Here is a 22,069-nt window from a genome sequence, read left to right on the forward strand (position 1 = left end):
GGAAGAGGCGGAGCTTATCATTCCGAACATCGTGGTCAGTTACAGCACAGAGGTGATATTAAATGATATTAAATCAAATGATAGTTGATGTTAAATGCTTGGAAATCTCTTTCCAACCCCCCTTTTTTTTACATTTCTATAACAACACTATCCTCTGAAATGATGCAAAGACACTGTGACTAATGTAAAGTGGCGTTTTACTAATTTTTAGTATTTATCGTAATTTTCCCTTGATCTGGTCTTGTGCTCGAGCATTAGCTCTCAGAGAAGCCATCAATCAGGGGCAAATGGGCTGTAATTGCAGGCCGGCGGAGCCTCGCGTCAGAGTCGGCAGCGGCGTCTCCGGATGGCTGAATAATCACGTGCGCGTGGAGGATCCCTGCGTGATCTCAGGGGGGGACAGTTTAAGGTAATTTCAGACTCATTTGCCTTCTCAAAGCCATTCTTCTGGTCCTCGACCGTGTCATCCATTAATCAACGAGGTTAATACAGCCAGGAGGGCTGAAAACAGAGACGGGGCCGTTAATGACGGGGACTTTCAGCTGCCACTCAGGATGGGAGGCGCAGGGTCGGAACACTGTGACGGGCCTCACACATGCATCACAGAAGCACGCGGAGCGACGCCGGAGAAGCCCTCCAATGGCAAACGTCTGCCGCAGACCCTTTTGTTTTCAAGGAAAACAGTCACCTGAAGATGATAGTGCACCCCAGCTGTCTGTGACACCACACACACACACACACACACACACACACACACACACACACACACACACACACACACACACACACACACACACACACACACACACACACACACACACACACTCTCTCTCTCTCTCTCAAGTGAAACCACCACAAAGCTCGCTGATGGCAGTTCTCAGAATTTATGACCTTTTTTCACGACGGGGGTCGGTCTCGCTAGTGAGAAAAGACTGTTTGGTGTTCTCACTTTACAGAAACCGATTCTTACACCTGAATTTCACACAGCTCTCTGCAGACCAGCAGCGACAGCGCAGAACAATCCGGCAGCAGGAAGCAGCCGACAGATGATAAAAAGAGATGCTAATGCTCACCAAACCACAGAGCTCTCGAGAGCCTTCTTCTTTTGTTGGCTGTGTGCAACTTGGCTGCTTTGTTTCCTACAAGTGAAAAATAGTTTTTCTTTCTTTTATTTTTAAATCCCAGATTTTGCAACCATCACTTTGACACCATCTGTTTCTGAGGCCCTCTAGCATCGCGCGAACACGGCGGCGGGCTCTCGGCTCTCCCGCCTCGCGTTCCTTTAATGGCTTGTGACGCTCCACGCGCCAGAGAAACAAGCTAACAAATTCAGGAAGTTCAGGGAACTTTTACTGCTTCCATTTGGAAAAACAGGAGACAAAATCCTGCAGCTGCTCCATTATTGTGCGGTGTGCGATTATAGGACAATTTCCTGGTTGACACATTTTTCTGCAATGACAAAGTTTGAACTGAATAAATGGGGAAAAAAACTGATCACGGGTTTACAAAAGAAATGATGCTAGCTCCATTGCACTGCTAACAAAAGCAAACACACAGCTGGTTATTTCTCGTACTTGAGTAGTGTTTAATGTCGAAAATGCTGTTGAAAACATTTATGTAAATCCTGCCTTTTTTTTTGGCATCAGATCACAATCAGACGTCAGGTGTTGTCAGAAAGGCATGTAAAAACCGTTTGTCGGGTACATTTTGGTGGTCAGCGAGACATTTTACAGACACATTTTATCGTGGTTTCATTAAGAACAGGAAACAGTTTTTCTCCTGATCGTGTCAATCGTGTATATCCGTACGTTCCCGTGAGGATTGATGACGCAGGTTACAGCGTCTCTTCTAAATGATAAAATCTATGACCTCATGCTGGTGCGCATGAACCAACCCGATCGACACCCTGCAGCAGTTTCCAGTAATCTGCAAACAATAAGTGGCGAGAAAGAAGACAGCGTTTGCAGAGGAGTACGAGCATGGGGGGGTGGGGGGGTGGAGGTCTTAAAATGAGCAACAAACAGAAGATGGCAAGAAAAACCCCTGGATTCCGTCTATAAAGTGTCATCACGTTCCTCATTTGAGCCATTTTGTCCCAACAACCGTCTTTACCTCCCCCCCCCCCCCCCCCCCCACGGCTGCGATAATGAAAGAGGCCTTCTACAGCTGTTCTCCGACTCATTACCAGATGTGTGGAGGTCACTCCAGTTTATACACACAGCCACGCATGCACAGGCCAGGGAGAGAACGCATACATTCGTGTGGGCCGATCCTCAGTGTCAACAGTGCTTTTGAGGTGCGAGTGAAGAAGGAAGAAACAAAAGAGACACGTAATGTCCACAGCAGGAGGACGCGCCCGTCCAACACCTCAGCCTTAATGTCAACACTCATGCAAGGATTATTAATATTGCTAAATATCTGTGACTTTGCCCTATAAACTTCAACATTCGCTTGCTTTGAAAAGTTCCTTATATTCCTACAGTATGTTTCTCAGCGCGGCGGCCTGGCGGTGAGAGTCCGGGTGCTGACCCGGCCCGGGTCCCGTGAATAGATCTCCAGTCTCTCCTGATCCGCGGCCAGCCTGGGTTAAACGCAGGCCCCTCGCCCTCCGTGTCAAAGCCGCCCACGGAGCGGGAAGCGCGCCAGCAGATGAGTAATCTCGGCCCGGCGCCGAGTCTGGTGATTGTCCCGCCTCTCGTGTTCCGACCCGCGTGGCCGCGCGTGTTCGCGTGATGCCAAAGGTTGGACTAAGGTTCTGGTTTTAGGCGGTGTTCCACGCTGCAACACACGAGAGTGAAAAAGAAATGCTCAGAAATGGTGAAACTAGAAGAAGGGGTGGTGTAGTGGGTGGGGGGGGTCCAGGAGACCGACGCGCATATTTGCTGCTCTCACATGGGCCGGGACCTTCCGAGTCAGGACGGCTTTCGGAAGGTGAAAATATCCCGGGCCTTGGAGCCTTTTTTGCCCAGCGGAGGCGTGGTGGTGGAGTTTGGTGAGGGCGACGGCGTGGGCGTGGATGTAGGCGTCGAGGGCTGGGGGGTGGAGGTGCCTCCATAGGGGCAGCTCTGCGAGTCCGGGTGTTCGCCGGAGCACTCCACGGTGGGGATGTAGCGGCTGTCCCACATCCCCGGTCCACACAGTTTGCACAGGTCGTGAAGGCTGCAGGGGATTCTGGGTAGGAGGCGGAACTGGTAGAGAAGGCTGCGGGCCTGGAAGAGCAGGGGGAGAGGAACCAACGAGCAACACGCATCAAAAAACAAAAAAAATCCCCAAAAAACAAAGCGGTTGACGAAAGATAAAATCGACTCCAGCGCCAGGACGTCTAGTTTAACAACGTGCCGCGTCGCCTAAAGCTCAGCTCCAGCGCCGTCTGCTCTGCATGCAAAATCGGAGGCAAACAACAACCGGAGTCACGCCAGCTGCATGTTAACACGGACCTACTGCCCGTGGCGGCCGCATCAATAAACATGAGCGGGCGCGCACTCGGTGGCTGAGATGCAGATCATAAATCCTCTGCGCGGAGCCGCCGCCGCCGCAGCAGCATCGCGGCTCAAGGCCTCGGCGAGCGGAGCGTTCCGCGGTCGCTCCGCCGGCGCTCGAGGGCTGCCCGCTGCCAACGCGGCGCTCGTCTACACCCGGCCGCAGCCTCGCTGCAGCCTTCGGGAGGGGAGCGCGTTTACCTTGCGTAGCACCAGCTCCCCGTTCATGTGCATGGAGAGGTTGCTGAAGTGGAGCAGCATTTGGTCGGTGGCGAGCTGCTGCTCAGTCACGTCCTCGCCGTAGAGACAGATGATGGCCACGCACAGGAAGAGGTGGAAGTAATCCGTCTGTGGGCACAAGGAGAGCAACACGTTCCGTTTGAGGGGGCTGCATCTGGACTAACCGACGCTACACGGACGTCCAGCTGGATCTGTCAGTTGTTCCGGGAAGCTCGGCCACTCTGATCCTCACTATTAAAAAAATAACTAATCCCTGTTGTATCGGAGCCCTGCAAACTACTTACTAACATGACATTTTAAGGGGTATTTAGGCGGATTATAGTAATCTTTCCCTAAAGCGGACAATGGTGGTGTTGCTTTCCGCTCGTCTCGCGCTCCCATTCCAACATTTCTGCTGGAGCAGAACTCCCCTCTGGGCGCTCAACCTTTGTCTCACAATCTAGTCAGCGTGGACTCTGCCCTGACCTGGTAGTGGGCCCAGCAGGCCTCCCACATGCGCAGCGCCTCGGTGTCGGGGAACTCGCGCTTGAAGCACAGCAGGATCCAGCGGTGGCAGAAGAGCAGCTGGAGGCCGTCCTCCCCCAGCCTGAGCAGGTGCTGGTGGAAGCGGGGCAGCATGAGGCGCAGCAGCTCCCGCAGGTACATCTGCGCCGGGTCGGAGAGGGTTCAAAGTCAGGGAAAAACAGGACGTACAGGCACTTTTTTTACACTTGTGACCAGATATCGGATCAGATAATGCAGGTGAGGCAACGCTGAGATTTCCCCATAACAACTGTCCGTGCACAGGCTGAAAAATGCAGGTTTGAGCAGCTAACAAACGTATTAGATTACATGTACGGATTTCAGAATGTGCATGTGGAGATGAGTGGAAGCACTAAAACAAAAACTGCTGATTCAGCACGACTGAAGCCCCACGCAGGCGCTTCCTACCAGCTGCCTCTCCATATCTTCATCGCGCGGCGAGCTGATGAAGATGGTGTTCTCCATGAGGCCGACGAAGCACCAGAAGGTGTCGCTTTCATCCTGGATCTCAGTGAGCAGGGGGGCCACCAGGTCAGACATGCCCTGGCAGTAGCCCATGTCCGGGTTAAACACAGCGTAGTTGAGCAGAATCCGCCTGGGGAGAGACAACAACCACTGAGGACGACGAGAAGGTGCAGCAGCCCCTCCATACACAGAACCAACACAAATACCCGAATAGCGTCCCCACGCTAATACGCTACCCAAGCCCCCGTGTTCCTCGTTTAGACAACCATTAGCTCGGAGCGCGTATGAAAAGATGCTCAAGTCAATAAAGCATGAAACTCATTTGCAGCTTCCCGAGGGTTCTGAATATGAAATGAACAGGCGCCTGTGCGGCCCCGGTGGGGAGGAAGGAAAGTGACAACTGGACGGGGGCTGAGCGCGGGGGGGTAAAGGTGGTAAAGGGGAAGGGTCGAAGGGGTCAGACCTCATGATCTCCACGTTGGGGTTGTTCTCTCCTCTGAAGAAGCTGTTGCTGCGGTCCGTCCTCACCACGTCTCTGTCCACAGTGAACTCCACCTTCCTCCAGAACTCGCTGTGCTCCTCTGGGCTCATGGACAGTCTGCAGAACACACAACACTCACTGCGACAGGACCGGACAGGACGGGGGGGGGGGGGGGGGGGCGCTCGACCGGCAAAGCGCTGCATCATGGGTAAAACCAACAGTACAAACTTTGGAAAGCACTGATGTCGCGATGTTGTACCAAGCAGAGGGGATTTAATTAACGCTGTTTGTTTTCCATGCGGCCCCGCCAGGATTAATGAGCGCACACCTGATGCAACGCCACGCAACTGTGGAGCTTCAGCCCGCCGTGTTTTTGTCGTTGGACCCTCCAGAGCCGCGTGCGGATCCCTCCCCGCCTCTCTCTCCCTCTATCTCTCGAGAACACCACACAGGAGTTCAGCCTGTTTTCGTCATGTATGTTGTTCAGGAAAATATGGAGATGGAGATCAAGGAGGACACGCTTGTCCGTGCTGAAGGTGATTCTTTATAGTAACCCCCCCCCCCCCCCCCATGTCTCTGAGTGCAGTGTCAAATTATCGTCAACTCTCCAACGTTTCTCCGCAAACTTCATATCAAATGTTTTTGATGGTTATTTTTGTAACTGTGATATTATAGACCTCACTTATATAACATAATAACATGTTACATAACTAAGAACACATCTGTAGTTTTGAAGTCGGCTGTGTGTGTGTGTGTGTGTTCATTGTGCAGGAAAGCCCAATACTGTGAGCCATTGCACCACGAAATGTGGCCACAGGTGTTATGAAATTTAATAGAAACACACATACTAACCAAAATAGTCCTAATTAATTTCACTTGCAAAAAGCGTAGTAATATAATATCCATGTACATTTCAGACAAATATATATATATTTTCAAAATCGAGTCAAAATAACCCAAAGACCAGGAGGAGACCCAGCTGAAAACCTCCAACACTCAGAATCGTCTATTCAAACAAAACATCTGGACGTTAAGCGTTTATTAACTGCAGATAAAAGAAGAGATGAGCGTACAGTAATATTATAACCATCTGCTAATGTGGCAAATATGAGCGGAAGGTCAGCGGCTCCCAACCCACACCCTGTGGGACACCACAGCTGAGATTAACCAGGCCATTCATCTTCTACCCAACCCTCTCGTGTCCTGCGATGGGTGGGTTCTTATCATTAGCATTATTAGTCGTAGCGATAAAGAAACCAAGAAAAACACACAACAGCTGTCGTTTGTTTTCCAAATGAGGGTTTTTGCCAGTGCCGGAGCTGCAGGGTGAGAGTGTTTATCGGGGGTGGGACGTTATTACGCGCCAAAAAAACAACACGTTTCACTGCCGAAATGATTTGACAGGCTGAACAAAAGCTGCTGTGCCTCCACTTGCAGCTGCTCACTTCCTCTGCGAGGGAAGTGAACCTGGTTAGGAGACGAGGACAGGAAGCACAGACATGCGTCCTCCTTCCTAATGATCAACGAGTGGCCCTGGAGGCTCCTTCACTCAAATGCCTTTAAAGGAATCCACATCACAGCCACAACATGGGCTCTAATTACCAGACCTCAGTCAGACGCTGTCTTCAAAATAAAACTGGGCCACACTGATGAAACCTGTCCAATTATCATCCTCATCATCGACGGTGGGAAAAGAAGTGCGCCCTCAACGTTCTGGTTCTGTGGGAAAGCCAAAGAGACGCGTCATCAGTGTGCCCCCCCCCCCCCCCCCCCCCCCCCCCCCGTTTCCCCCGCTGACGAACGAGACTCATCTGATAAGAGCTGACATGTGTTTTCCTCTGGAGAGTTTTTATTTCACCCCCGTCACCTCCCCTTAACACTTCCCTAATTGTGCCCATTGATTGCTGAGCGCCTGTGAAGGGAAGCCTGACCGTTAGCTTAGCCGGGTAAAGTCGCGTTACAGCTAATCTGCCCCCGGCCCGGCTTCAGTATCCTCCTGCGTTGCTCCTTCTGGTCCATACCTTCTCTGCTGGATGTCGTGGTAGTGGGTGCGTTTCTGCAGCCTCCAGGCCTCCCTCTCCTGAGAGGTGGAGTCATAGCTGTAGTAGTGTAGGAGGAACGGCCAGACCTCCCCGCGGATGGAAGGGTCGATCCCACCGAAGAAAATGGCCTGAGAGAGAGGGGGGGGGGGGGAACAGACGTTTTTCAGGGTTGTTGCAAAAGGCTGCAGAAGTGAAAATCGAAACACAAGCAGTGCTGCTTGTGTTTACTGAGGAAACATTGTGGCGCTGGGTCTAACGGTCGCTGACTCATTTTTGGAGGATGCAAACCTTCGATAGTCATACTAGTGGAGCTTAAATGAGTCACTGGGGAATATTGGCCAAGCTCAACCCGCTGGGGACTGAAGGTGCTGTCAATCAAAACCAGTGTCAGTAAATGCAACTTCTGGAGAGGAAGGGTGAGCGCTGAGGGAGGGGTGGCCCTCACCAGGACGCACCTTGCGTAGTTTATACTCTTCCTCCACCTGACCGCTCTGGTTGAGGTGGCGCAGCCAGATGCTAACGTCCAGCCTTCGGTACAGCTTCTCCTCTGGGTGGGCTTCAGCTGAAGGCAGGGCGGGCCTCTGGATGCAGAACTGCATGCAGGATTTCTCAGCAGACACCTGGTGGCAAGAGCCAAAAATCTCACCACAGACTTCAGAGCCAAGCACAAACCAGGAATGGGAGGAGAGAAGTCCGACCTGGTCTTTGAGCTGAGTTTCCCTGCAGCACCTCCACTGTTGGAAGACTTCAGCCAGCTTGTCCAGGCCGGCGTGATGAAAGTGAAGGATCTTATACTGGCTCTCTCTGCTGGCTATCACCAGCTGCCCGCTCGTACAGGCGTCGTCGCTGAGGAACGTCAAGAGGGTTGGTTAAAAACAGGGCGACGGCATCGGAGCCAGGCGTGACCTCCAGCTGACCTGAAGAAGAGCCTCAGCGACCTCATGTGACCCAGGTCCACCCTGAAAACGCCACACAACTGCTCCAGGGCCAACACCTTCTGCTGCTCCTCCCACCGCGCCCCCAGCGCCTGGCCGCTGCCCTCGGAGGGGGCGTGGCTGTCCAGGCTGGAAGCTGAACTGACGGACTGGGTCATAGCCTCCTCGCACAGCTCCCTGGGAAAAAACAAATAAATAAAAACTAATACAAATTCCATTTTATCATTACGGGGAGGCGGAGTTTATTGTTGCCAGTTGTCTGAAACTGGATCTGAGGTACAACTACGCAACTACACAGCACGAAGCAAAAGCCCCCTCCACACACACACACACACACACACACACACACACACACACACACACACACACACACACACACACACACACACACACACAGAAGATAAAAATGCCATAACAAACAGAGACTGGCTTTATTTTAAGCATCTGCCTGGCTGCCAGACAAGTTCAATGTCACAGAACGGGCCGTAGCTAATGACCGTGATGCCCTCCTAAACACGCCGTGACACATGCTAACGCTGGGAAACAGAGACGCCTTAAACGCCTTAAACCCTCCAACATTCGAGAAAAAGGCCACCAAATTGAGTTGTCCCCTCCCCCCGCCCTTTTTCTGCCAGTCACGATCAAACTGCGGGCGAAGGTAAATATTCAGGTGAAGGTTGGCGGCGTGCGGCTAATCCCCCACATCGTGGATCAATCCAGTCTGACTAAACGTTTCTCTGCTAGCCGTTTCCCCCGCTATCTGCCGATTTACCGCTCTGTCTCATGTATCATGCCACAAACCAGAGTGTGGAACGCTGGGAAACTTAAGAGAGTCCCAGGGAGCTCTGGGAAATCGCTTAAGCAACCTGAGTTCTTATTTTTCATCGACTGTCCAGTTTGAGGCTTTAACGAGGCCTACGTGCCTGTTGGAGCGGATCCTTTTGTGCATACTTTAACGTGTTTTGTCTCGGATCGCGTTTTCCGTGGAAATCAGGCACGCGGGAGCCGTGCAACAGGCACCATGACCTCGGTGGAAACTTAAAGCCTGATTATTCTGCGTCCGTCTGGGCGCTTCACAGAGCTCATTCGGTAAACAAGCTGTTTTGATGGATCCGGTGTGGAGCCGGCGTGTCCCACCAGGCCAGAGCAGATCAAACTGCCCCCAGGCCCTTCATAACACCTCTCGCACAAATGAGGCTTTGCCCCTGGGTGGAAACGTGCTGCCAGGTCACCCTGAAAGCAAGGACCAAGAGCTGCAGGCCCCCCAGGACTCCCAGGCCCTTCGGCTAATCCCCCCGAGGGAGCGGAGGGAGGGCGGGGGAGGGGTGGTGGTGGCAGAGATGTAAGTGGACACTACAATTAAGACCTGTCTGACAACCGAAAATGACCCCGCAGACTGTACGGAGACCGCCTGCTGTTGGTTTAGATGATTTTTAAGACGCTATATCTGGAAGTTTTTCTTCTTTTTTTTTTAATGAGGGGAAAAAAGTAAAATAAGTGGCTGCACCTCTAAGCAGGAAAACATCTGCTGAGCTATTATTTTATGTCATTTTTAAAAGACGGTCATATAAAAACCACTTATCGAAGAGATCAGCCTGCGTCAATACTCCCGAGGCGAGGCCGGCCGACGGCGCGCTGCCAGCGGAGAGTGGGCTCGTAAACTACCGCTCAGCTAGAAAGAAACGTGTTATCCAAGCTGACAGACAGAGCGAGGACTTCTCTCCCACCGCTCTCCTCTATCTGCCCCCCATCTCCCTCGTCCATCCGCTCTCACTCTCCCATGTGAGGTTCTTTCTATTTGAGTGATTCCAAGTGACATGTTTCCAGTTCCCGGCCCCTTAACAGTGTCAATTAAAGTAAGAGAGAGAAAGAGAGATTGAGTGGGTTCCAGGGTTTTGGCTGCTGCTCCGCTCTCTTCAGAGCTCTAATCCGGAGAGCTGACATTCAGCCCAGCACAACAACCCCGGGAGCACTGGGAATCAAAAGGCTTCACACAGACTTTGGGAAGGGAAGAGGAAGGGAGGGGTGCCTGAGAGGTGGGCAACACCGGAGAAACTAAATTCGGGAAGAAGAAAAAAACAGTGAATGACCAATTAGGAACGGACAGATCAGAGGGTGGAGAATCCCAGAGGTGGAAGCACTGAGCAGCAGTGGCAGGAGAGACGGACGGACAGGGAGAGGGTAGGAGCTGAGAAACGCCGAGTGCTGCCAAGTCACACACTGACTGCGCTCACACGCAGCCGGGGCCTGACGGTGGTTAAACACACACACTGACACGGGCGCGCACATTCTGGGCAGCGTGTCAGGCCCAATGGCTGCGAGGAGAGAACGACCACGGGGGGAATCATAAAGTCAAACGGCCGAGAGGTCCCAGCAGCAACACAATCTCTGACCAGATGGCTGGCTTGATGAGAGAACCGGCTCTGGGAGTGTCGAGGTTTTGGGTTTTGTGGGATTTGGGGACTTATTTTGGGCCATCTGTGATCTTAAAAACACATTCTGATTATGAGCTGCTTTCTTACACATAAAAGAGGCCCATCTGAAACCGTCCCTCTACTGGAGTCATCTACCTGCTGGTGATCCCAGAAGGCATTGCGTTGTAGTCCACTGAGCCGTCACGTGACTACAAACGTACAAACAATGCTGGAGACGAGCAATTCTTTTCTCTCTGGCGCCACCCTGTGGTCATTTAGCACAACTGAAGCAGCGATACCAAACGGTATTATACATTCAGAACAAAAAGTGATGACAAAAAGCTAAGAAATGAACCGTAACTACACACATGTAAATGTATTTTCTACCAGAGCTCCTAGATTTACTAAATGGAATCAGACACTAACACCAATTACTGTGAATAAATAAAAGAAAACGGTGGATTGTGGTTCATTTGCACAATTAAAAATCTAAATTGAATGTCAACGTCTACAGTTTAAGATGTCATTGTTTCACTATAGAATGTAATTTTATATTTCTGTCAGCCATAAAAAAAAGATCAGATCACAGCCCAATAATAACACGATCACAGAATAATGATACCATAGGAGTGCAGTGTTATTATAATACCATTTTTATATAAAATATGCATGAAACTTTGTAGGAAAAAAACTGTCAAACACTAAAGCTGGGATGTTTGCTAACCACCACGATCTGCATGTACAAAAATTACCATATTCGGATTAACCAGTTTAACCAGGATTAAAAACAGCCTTATTAAGTTATTACACATCAGATTTAAGCTCTGGAACCTTTTGGCAACCACTGACCTGCTTTCACCATCCAAGAAGACAGAGCTGCTTTCGCAGAGGGCCTCGCTGACAGGGGACAGGCAGAATGGCGACGAGAAAGTGTCCGAATCCGAACCCATGGTGCTGTCCCGGCTCACTTCGTCTGACAGCTCGCAGGATCCTTCGTCCCCCTCGTCTCCGGCCGACAGCAGCCGCTGCTGAGACGAGGGGGGGTCCGCCCCCGCCTCTGCCGCTAGACTGTGGCCGTTCGCCGGGGACCTGCTCGAAAGGTGTCTCTCCTCGTCCTCCTCTTCCTCCTGGGCTGCTGGGTGACGAGAGTGTGGCCTGAAGGGGGAATAAAACTCGCATATGAAAATTATGTTGAGATAAAACCTAACCGACCGCCTGCTGTTCTACAGCTTGTTACATCTGTCGAATATTGCTAGAAAAACAACACTTAAGGTTCAACATTCATTCATCAACAAAGTCCAGCTTGCAGAGAGAAAAATATTTACCCATGTAGGACTCAGGCCAACAACTACTGGCAGCTCAGATAGCATCAGACAGTGTTTCAGAGGCGGCGGGCGCCTCAGGCTAAGCTCCGCCCATAGGAAACTGTCTACAGGGACTGGTCCACACATCCTTTTCAAAGCACTTTGGGATAAAACAAGTAGCTTTCCTACCTTCGACCTCGCCGGCGTGCATTCCTGCGCACAGGAGAGCTCTCCGGTGTGATGTAGCGCAGCGCTTCTTCATCTTGTCTCTGGATGCGGGAGTTGGGCACCCAGGTCAGAATCAGGGTCGTGCCCAGACTCTCATCCTTCTCTGTGTGCACGCACAGATAGCCTGAGGGCGAGGGGAAACACGAACCACCGGGAAAAAGGTGAGGCTGTGCACAAGACGCTCCGAAAACAAACACTAAAGACGAGAAACGATAAAAAGACGATGACACGGAGGGAATTCGGAGAGGCGAGACCTCGCAACAGAGTCAACGCAGCCGGAAACAAAGGATCAGAGATAAGAGACACGCTGCAAATACGGGCCGAGTTCACTCCTTCATCTGGTCCAGATTAATACTGATACTTTACATACGTGAAGAGGAGGAGGAGGAAGAGGAAGCAGAGGAGGAGGAAAAGGAGGAGGAAGAAGAGGAGGAGGAAGAGGAGGATAAAGATGAGGAGGAGGAAGAGAAGGGAGGAGAAGGAAGAGGAGGAGGAGGAAGAGAAGGAGGAGGAAGAAGAGGAAGAGGAGCAGGAAGAGGAGGAAGAAGAGGAGGAGGAAGAGAAGGAGGAAGAAGAGGACGAGGAGGAGGAAGAGGAGGGGGAAGAAGAGGAGGAGGGGGAAGAGGAGGAGGAAGAGGAGGAGGAAGAGAAGGGAGGAGGAAGAAGAGGAGGAGGAAGAGGAGGAAGAGGAGGAGGAAGAGAAGGGAGGAGGAGGAAGAGGAGGAAGCAGAGGAGGAGGAAAAGGAGGAGGAGGAAGAGGAGGAAGAGGAGGAAGAGAAGGAGGAAGCAGAGGAGGAGGAAGAGGAGGAGGAGGAAGAGGAGGAGGAGGAAGAGAAGTAGGAGGAGGAGGAGGAAGAGGAGGATGAGGAGGAAGAGAAGTAGGAGGAAGAGGAAGAGGAGGAGGAGGAGGAGGACAATTAAAACAAGTGCAATTAAAAGAGAGAGCAAGAGTTTAATGTGGGCCACGCCGAACCTGGGTGGTGCTCGGGGAGGCCGGGCACGGGCTCTGCAGGGTGCACGCAAACATTGTTTTTGGAGAAGATGATCTCGCCATCCAGTCCTGAACGCGCCGCCGTGCCCCCAGCCCCAGGGTTAAAGGTCAGGAGGTCGGAGGCCTTGGAGGAGGCGCGCCGCAGCAGCCGACCCAGAGACATGGCCTCAAGCAGCAGGACGCTGAGCCCATCCTCTGGAGGGGAGACAGGAGCAGCGGCAATATCTGAGAACAGAGCAATCATTCCTCCTCTTCATGCTGTGGTGTCCTGTAATTGGATTTTTCCACATAATTGTCTGGACTGGGAAGCACTCTGGGGTCACCTCCTGCCGCTTCTAAACAAACGTGCGATTTTGACTTTGCAGCCACCGCCGCCGCTCCTCCGCCGTGCACGACCTGCTCCCCGCACCCACTACGACAAACACGTCGCCTGTCCCGCCTTCTGCAAAGAATAGGATGTTTACACACACGCAGACTTGTGCAAACACACGCCGCTCCGTCCCTGTGAAATTCCCAACGGTTATCAGCAGCCAACAGATGTTGTCAACATCTGCACCGAAGTCCGTCGCCCCAGCAGAGTTTAGCTCCTGTGTGTGTGTGTGGGTGTGTGTGTGTGTGGGTGTGTGTGTGCGGGGGGACGCATGTGCCACCTCTCCATCCGAGGAATGCATGCAGCTTCCTCCTGGGGCACCCCCTCTTCCGGATGGCAGGCAGGAAGCCTGCTGGCACGCCATCCAGTCCACGACCTGGCAGTAACAGGGTCTGTCGTTGGATTATGGTCTGCGCAGTGTCAGAAAACCCCTGATAACTCCAGTTAAGAGGAACGTTTGTCATGTGTTGTCCGATAAAATCGTTCCAACAGGCTGCCCTCGAGCTGCAGTGCATTCTCGTAGCCTTCGGACGTATCTGCTGCCGCTGCTCGCCGTCGGTTATTTCGGGCCGCTGCCGTCAACGCTTCTGTGTTCACACTTTGGCTCGTCCACCCTGACCTTTCACTGATTTACCAACTGACTCACATCCCTCCGTCTAATCCTGCCGCCGCCGTTAGAATAATTCAGGTTAAACAGTCCATCAACAATTTAAAGACAGCAAAACCATTGAAACTGAAATTGAGACGCCACTTTTGAAAGGCGAGGGCCTCGGTGTCTCCCCCCTGGCCTACATTCATTAAGTTGTCATGATGACATGTGAATAAAGGCCAGAACTCAAACGTATGCTCCAGTGTGTGCTGATGTGTCTGCCTGGGGCCGATTATGGGCGAAATCCTGAAAAACGAGGTTCTTGGCGTCTCTGTGCAGACAATTCAAATAAAGAAATGTAACATGACTCTGCAACCAGAATTGTAAGCTCTACCAAAAGACCATTAAATAGATACATGTGCACCTAAATATGTATATTTGTCCCCAATACATTGGTGTTGATGAAGCAGTAAATAGATCTAAAAGCAGCTCAACTCTTGCAGCATGTGAAGCAACTAAAAGGGTTTTATTTTTCAAGCATGTATCGGATTTCTTACTAAATTAATCATGCTTATACTGTATATCCTTGCTCCTGCTATACTTTATTAGGTAGTATAACAATTTTAGATGGAATTTACATCCCAGCCTGATAAAAACGCGCGGTTAATTTCGAATTAAACGAGTGTTTACATCACTGCGTGAACAACTTTATCGACGCAGACCCACCAGGACCGGCCCTGACATCCTGGGGTGGGACGGGGCTCGAACCCGTTCCCCCACACCACCATCCGTGTGTGACTCTGGTCCATCTTATCAGCACCGACGGGAATCTTAGCTAGGTGCCTCGTTCAGCCTCCGTGTTGGCAATTTTAAAGTTCTTTTCACGGGCAAACCCAGATGTTGCATTAGCAGCCCGCGCAGATGGACTCTTCCGTGGTAGTTGGCATGCACCTGTTCCAGCCGGAGGAATGAATGAAAGGCTCGGCGGTGGAGAACGGGCTAAACGGCTCACCTTCACCGCCACTGAAGTCTACAGCCCATGTCGGACATCCATCCCGGGGAGTCGTGGGACACCGAGCAGCTTCTGTCCTTTTTGAAGCTCTTCTCTTGAAATTCACACCGTTGTTACGAGCTGCAGCTTTTGTTTGTATCTGGCTTTTTTTGACAGTGACACTACACGTTTGACTGCTTTATTTAAAAAAAACCAACAACGTCCGGTTTGATATAAAATAAAATACTCCCTAGCGAGAACAAGGGGGCGGTACTTTAATTTGTAAGGAGACCTTGTCTCATTTCCTTTTAAGGGTTGGCTTTGTGTATTTAACTTGATTTAAAAGCTCAGAGACCAAACCCCCATTTTTCGCTGCTTCCGGGATGTCAAAGGATCTTTTATCACACAAACAGCGAATTTTAATTTTTTTACGGTTGAAATTAGGGGGAATGCTCGGGAAAATGTGTGAATATATGAAACATTTACAAATGCTTTACATTAATTTAGGCCCAACCCTGCCTACGTCAAAGATTCGACCTTTTTCGTCATAAATGACGTTGTAAAGGTCAGTTGCAAACGCCAGAATGCGGTTGGTCCCGCATCTGGATCCGATGGATGGATGGATGGATGGATGGATGGATAGATAGATAGATAGATAGATAGATAGATAGATAGATAGATAGATAGATAGATAGATAGATAGAGCTATTGGGAGAGTAACAACAGACACACTCCTGAAAAAAACTTTATTTACAAAGATTAACAAGCCAATTTATGAAACTATAAAAATAAATAAGAACTCTTTCAACCAGCTGCTCATAATTCACCACCTAATCTGACCAATATGAATCTTTTCTCATTTATAGAGGGACTTGGATAGTAAGTCTGGTGCATCAGAGAATCCATCGGATTGTCAACACCTCTGACAGTGGCAAAGCCAGGTTGGTCACTTTCAAAACCTGCAAAAGGGAAAAGAAATTTGGGGAAAAAAACAACTAAATCTTTCCAATACTAATTATGCAAAGAAAGCTGTGCTGAGCAGCAAAGAGCTCACCTTCATCTCACTGCAGTATGTGAAATCCATCACCATTTCTCCATTGGCTAAGACAAAAATGGGTGCGGATTGCAGCCCGAACACCTGCAGCCCTCCCAGGACCAGACCAGCGAGGGCCTCACCCACTGTCAGAGGTCCGCTCACCACCTGAGACTGGAGAAGACGTTCACAGCGCTGAAACACAGCTGTCAATCAAGGAGAACTCCCTAAAGCAAAGCTGCATCAGCGCCCACGTGCAAATATCCTCCATACCTCACCGGCAACAAAGACAATATAGGAATAATTTCCCGTTTCAAAGGTGTCGAGGCCATCGCCATCATCCCAGAACAGGTCGCCCCACGCCCAGCCGCCTGCTGACAGCGCCACCGTCAGGGAGAAAGGGTTTGTGCGCGAGGCTGTTGTCGTCAGAGCAGGCTCCTTGAAAGGAAGCACAAACAGTACAACGAGAAACCTCTCTTTGCTTTTTTCTGTGTCAATGCACGTGCATTCTGCCAGAAAACGGGACCCACCTGCTGAGGAATAATGTGCCCCTCCCTCAAATGAACGTTGATGGTGTCCAAAGGGGCCGACAGGAGAAAGTACTGACCCCTGCTGTGGAGAGGCCGACCCTGGAGAACAGATGGCTTCACTCTTGGTTTCTACAGTCAGCCTCAAACATGGATTTTGCTTTATTTAAATACATTTTAGGATGAATCTGGTTTAAAGGGACAGTAAAACCCTGCAGGAATCTATTAAACAACACACTCGACTCACATTCAGCAGACTGTACCAAGTGCCGGGGGGAAGGTAAGCAGCCACTTCTACAGCCCCCCTCTTTAAGACGGGGCTAATCAAAAGTGAACTCCCCCACAGGAACTGCTCATCTACGGTCTGACTGCCTGGGTCAGAGGGGAACCTTGAAGGGAAGCAATGAAAAATTTACAATAGTGCAGAAGAAAGACTTCAGGTGTGCAGAACAACTAGAGGCAGGGCCACGTACTCCATGAAGAGAGGTCGGGCCACAGTTTCCGCAGAGGTGTGGGCATGATGGAAGAGCGTGTAGAGGAAGGAGGGAGTAACGCAGGTTTAATGCACTTTTCATGGCGGCCTGGGCCTTTTGTCCAAATACGTAGGGCTCCTGAGGCTGCAGGATGGAGGGACACACAATGGGACCTTCTGGAGTTTATGCCATTCTTAATCGATCAGACTAAGGCAGACGCAGAAGAGAAACCTTAACGACAGACTTCTGGTCATTCTGCCCAGCGCACCGACAGGTGTGATTCTGTTCTCTGAAGACAGATGTGAAGCTGCGGGACGCCCAGCACCACAAACGTTCTAAACTCATGAACGGTGTCTCACAGCATTCGGCCTGTCGTTGTGATTCCTCATGAAAGGGTAGAAGGCGCCCAGCTGCATCCATCGTACGCACAGCTCCTCGGCGGTGTCGCCTCCGAAGCCGCAGACGTCGGCGCCGGCGAGCGGCACCCCGGACAGGCTGAACTGCAGCACGGCTGGGAGGAAGGACAAAAATGTCAGTCAAAGTCTGAAAGCTCTTATGTTGGTGGAACGTGGACAGAGAACGATGCGAAATCATAGGAAACAAACCAAAAAAGAACACACACCGGGGATGGAGTAGCGAAGCTGCTCCCAGTCACTCCGGACGTCTCCCGTCCACACTCCGGAGAAGCGTCCGATGCCTGGAAAGGAGGAGCGAGACAGGACGAATGGCCGCTTCCCGTGAATCTTTATGAGAGCACTGGGGATGGGAAGCAAATCCAGCCAATCTACGACCGTTTAACAACTTTAAAAACACACATTTTGACTCGGTCTAACCTGTGTGTGGCAAAGGCCTCAGTCAGTCCGTACATGTTGTGCAGGTTGTAGTGGGTGGACAGCTTCTGCTGGGCGGACATACACAGAGTCCCAGAGCTCAACCGGCCGCCAACCACACCTGTTTGAGTGACAGCAAACAGGCACTATAAGCTTCTAGCTCAGGAAGTCTGTGTTTGCTCCTGATAAACCACAGTGCACTGTTGTCATGTGACAAATGACCTGTTAAATTTATTAAATCTTCTCATGTAGTGCACTCACTGGGGGTGTAGGGCGGATTCTCCAGCTCGCTGTCTGGACAGCCTTCCACAGAGCCCTGCACAAAACTTGCCGGTTCATTCATATCCTGAGAAGAAGAATGTGGAAAAGCGCAGAGGATCCAGTTAGAGCACACGTTAATGCTAGCAATGGAAGCTAAAATCCTCCCCTGTTTGCAAAGACTCACGATCCACAGACCGTCCACCGGAACTTTGGAATGAAAATCTCTGATGCAGTCTTCCCACCAGGACCTGGTTTCAGGGTTGGTGAAGTCAGGAAAGGCTGTAGGACCAGGCCAAACCTGGGAACACATAATGAAATAATGCTTGGCAAAAGAACCTCAAAAGGAGGGAAAATGACAACAAATTAAGAGAAATTATTTAACCTTCCCAATCAAGATATGTCCCGAGGAATTTTTAATGAAGACATCTCGTTTTAATCCATCCTGAAATGGAGCGTAGGTTCCAGGAGGGCTGGTGGTGCTGATGCCTGGATCCTAAGAAAGATCACCGGACACGACTCAGTCCCAAACTAAATGTGGCGCTATCTGCTGGAGAAACTGTGGTAATGACTGAGAGAGGTTTTCCTCTGTCCTACCAGGATGAGGATGTACCTCAAGCCTCTCATGTGGAACTCCTCCACCATTTCTGGGAGGTCTCCGAATCGCAACGGGTCCAAGGTGAAGACCCTACGCTTGTACGCATAATCTAGATCATTCCACTGTACATCCTGGAGGAGCAAATGGAATAAACACTCAGAAAAATATAAATCTCAACCATTTTGTCAAATCAAATCTACGCATTTGGAGCTTTGTGAGTTCTTCCTTACCATAGGAAATTCAGCATCGCGCATGCGTTGCACAACTTCCCGTGTTGCATTAGTGGTGGTGTAACCCCAGCGACACAGGTGGAAGCCCAGTGACCAATAAGGAGGCATCATAGAGTATCCTGGAGGGTAAACATAAATAAATATATACGGTCAATCAGGAACAAAACAAAAAAATCAATAGAGACAGACAAGAGGGGGCGGCTGTTGTCGGATAGTCCGACTGATTCCTAATATGCTGAAAATACATACCGATCACCTGAAGGTACTGTCGCACCACACTTTGAGGGTCAGGGCCCAAGAAGACGTAAAGATCCAGGATTCCTCCAAGAGCTATCCAGGTGAGAGCAGGGGTCGGCTGCAATATCACCTCTAGAGAGACACTGGAGTCAGGACAATTTAGGTCCTATTTCAACAAAAATCATCATCCGTTGATCATCAGATCACCAGTTATTGGATCAGTTGGTACCAATTGCGTTGCTGTTGAGAAGGAAAACTCCATGTGCCATCCCGTCCCCTTCCTGTACGATGTAGAATGGATGGGAGCCATAAAGATTGGCATCAGCCTGACACGCAAGACAAAACAGACAAGCAGATTGTGTTAATAAGTGGTTGCGACCCGCTTCTGTTTCTCACAGCACCAGACTCACATGTGGCGCCATGTCTCTGTTCCAGAGAGCCAGAGTTGTCCAGTTGACGTCCAGCAAGAGGGAGGAATAGTGCTGCCCAAGACCTGACACAAGATGGGAGGCGAGCGTGGTGGAGAGCTGAAGGTATTGGTCGGCAAACAGCAGAGGAGCGACGGTGGTGTTCATACTGGAGACAATCGGGAGCATGAAAGAAATCCCTCAATTGTCAGGAGACCTCCCATTTTCATTAAGAAAATAAATAACCACATAAATATTAATAAATGTTTAATAAGAAAAGGCCACTCACATGACTCTTCCATTCGTTTTTCGCCGCACTATGAAGCCAAATGGGTCAGGCTGATATTCTGTAGTGTAGAGAAGGTCTTCGGCGTCTGTTTCTTCCCTGACAACAACGGCTGGGAGCTCAACTTCATACCGTGGAGACGATGGATCCTTCATCTGGAGAAGAAACAATCTGTTCCCTTTGGGAATTCTGTCAACGTGCTACACACCCTAAACTTATCGTATAATCTCCTCTGCCTCCTACATGAAATAGTGGTCTTACAACACGCAGTGCAACAAAGTGTATGTGATGATATGAGAAAAACTTCCAAAGGATCAAATCTATCATCAGAAAAAAGTGTGCTAGTCGATGTACATCTTGTGCTTCAACAGAAACAGTGTAGTTACTCACAGTGATGCGTAAACAGTCTGTAGCTTCTTCTGTAACGTCGAGCTGCAGAACCGAGATGTCTCTGGGTAGGTAAGAGGGGGCTGCCCGGGTCAAGGTGGCAGTCAGGCCATGCAAGGTGGGCACGAGCGGACCCATTCTATAACCTCGATACAACCCGGGGTAGAAGCACCAAGGTGGACCTGCAGAGTCTGATCCAGGGGCATAACAACAGCCCCTCTGTTCACACTCTGACTGACTGACAGCTTTGTCTCTGGCACAATCAAACCGGCTGTCTGGGGCCATGGTGCATTCAGGATCCCTGGAAAAATCGTTCACACCGGACCTGCCGCGGTGCATTGCTCTTTGCAGTTTAACTGAATTGTTGTATTTAATTGTGTGATTATGTGTGCTTGTTGTGTCTTGCTTAGCACGGCCTGGTAAAAATACCATGGTGTCATTATAAAACTGGTGGAAGTATAAATAAGGAAGGAAAGTCAGAGTGAAGAGAAGCAGACTCCCGATTACCTTCAACATCTGAACCACCCAAAAATACGGACCAAAAGACGCTTAAATTAAATATACCAACGTCTACCTAAATGTGAATTAACTGTGTTAATTACTAAAGTTAATAAACGTTCTATCTGAACGATAAACATTTGCACTCACAGTATTTCTTCACTTTCAATGTTAAAACGCTATTCCCAGTCTGTCTTGGGCTAGTTTATCAGGGAACGCTTTCATCCATTACTCTCAACCAAAGGAAAACCTGTTTTTCTTTCGAGCAACTGCCCAAATATCGATTTCTTGCAATAAAAAAAGAAAAATAAATTTCTTCTGCGGGAGCAAAAAATAGCACCCGAGTACGGCAAGCGCAAAAGGACATCAGCGTTTGAAATATCTACCACTTTCACATTAAGATCAGGGGTGATGTGTAGTGCACCGGGTGTTTCATTAATTAAAGATTCATTTTATTTCAAAGTAAAACTTTCTGATCATTTTTACAGGTGTGATCTCAGGTGTGGTCGTCCTCAAAGTCGCGACTCGGACGGCAGGTGCGTCCCACCGTGTCCTCGTTGGAGCGCCCTCTGTGCGGTTCCACAGGTCGGTACGCCACGCAGATTGATGGTTTTAAGTTGTGATGCCTTTGTTTTTGTGTACGTTTGCTAATAGCAAGTTTTATGGTCATTTGTGTAACTTGATTGATGTCGAAAAAAGTTTAACAAAAAAATCAGCAACGGCTGCGAAAGCTGTTCGGGTGTTCTGTGCCCCGGTCTTTGTCTGGCAGGCAGTCAGACGCGCTTCACAATGTAACCACTAAACTCCCACATAGTCCCACACCTGCAATTAAGAAACACACGACTGATATTTCGCAACTTTTATTTAATAGATGTTTAATAATAAAAGTTTGAAGATATGTATGATTTAAGAAAAATGTTGCATTCCTCCCTGAACTAATTTGTGATTGTGTACTACATCAATTAACAGTCACAGTAAAATTACACTGTAATTATATATATATATATATATATATATATATATATATATTGCTATTTGATCCTGCAGACCTAGGATAAATACCATGGTGTCATTATAAAACTGGTGAAAGTATAAACAAGGAAGGAAAGCAAGAGTGTAGGGAAGCAAATTCCTGAACTTCTGAACTTAACTTCTGAGCATCTGAACCATCTCTTTAGCGCGGGTCAAATAAGTTAAATATAACAATGTCATTCTTGTGATTAAACCTCTGTGCCTTGTGATTGCTAATTAATT

At 49.7% G+C, this 22,069-nt stretch overlaps 2 protein-coding genes across 5 annotated transcripts; both read right to left on the reverse strand.

Annotated features, from left to right (window-relative positions):
* Positions 1-1,561: 1,561 nt before the first annotated feature.
* tbc1d16 (TBC1 domain family, member 16) lies at positions 1,562-15,260 on the reverse strand. Of its 4 annotated transcripts, none has more exons than XM_029836559.1 (14): positions 15,073-15,260; positions 13,084-13,296; positions 12,072-12,234; positions 11,428-11,733; positions 8,147-8,341; positions 7,928-8,075; positions 7,685-7,849; positions 7,209-7,357; positions 5,170-5,304; positions 4,650-4,836; positions 4,185-4,364; positions 3,681-3,827; positions 2,893-3,209; positions 1,562-2,778 (listed from the first exon to the last, which is right to left on the reverse strand). In XM_029836559.1, the coding sequence occupies exons 2-13, from the start codon at positions 13,262-13,264 to the stop codon at positions 2,913-2,915; spliced, it is 2,253 nt and encodes a 750-aa protein (XP_029692419.1). In that variant the 5' UTR covers positions 13,265-13,296; positions 15,073-15,260; the 3' UTR covers positions 1,562-2,778; positions 2,893-2,912. The 4 variants fall into 4 exon arrangements, with proteins under 4 accessions (XP_029692419.1, XP_029692420.1, XP_029692417.1 ...); XM_029836560.1 differs by having other exon boundaries at positions 13,084-13,326; XM_029836557.1 differs by having other exon boundaries at positions 13,084-13,543.
* A 523-nt stretch (positions 15,261-15,783) lies between these two features.
* On the reverse strand, positions 15,784-22,017 carry gaa (alpha glucosidase). The gene is given in 20 exon segments (XM_003964570.3): positions 15,784-16,010; positions 16,106-16,258; positions 16,358-16,522; positions 16,615-16,713; positions 16,859-17,000; positions 17,085-17,147; positions 17,149-17,228; positions 17,444-17,595; positions 17,707-17,840; positions 17,918-18,035; positions 18,176-18,260; positions 18,360-18,473; positions 18,558-18,668; positions 18,770-18,901; positions 19,001-19,119; positions 19,250-19,369; positions 19,467-19,563; positions 19,648-19,813; positions 19,934-20,085; positions 20,321-22,017. Coding segments are annotated over 20 exon segments (2,781 nt in total). The 5' UTR covers positions 20,834-22,017; the 3' UTR covers positions 15,784-15,944.
* Positions 22,018-22,069: the final 52 nt, after the last annotated feature.

The sequence above is a fragment of the Takifugu rubripes genome, chromosome 5 (assembly GCF_901000725.2).
Source record: "Takifugu rubripes chromosome 5, fTakRub1.2, whole genome shotgun sequence".
Taxonomy (NCBI): Eukaryota; Metazoa; Chordata; class Actinopteri; order Tetraodontiformes; family Tetraodontidae; genus Takifugu; species Takifugu rubripes.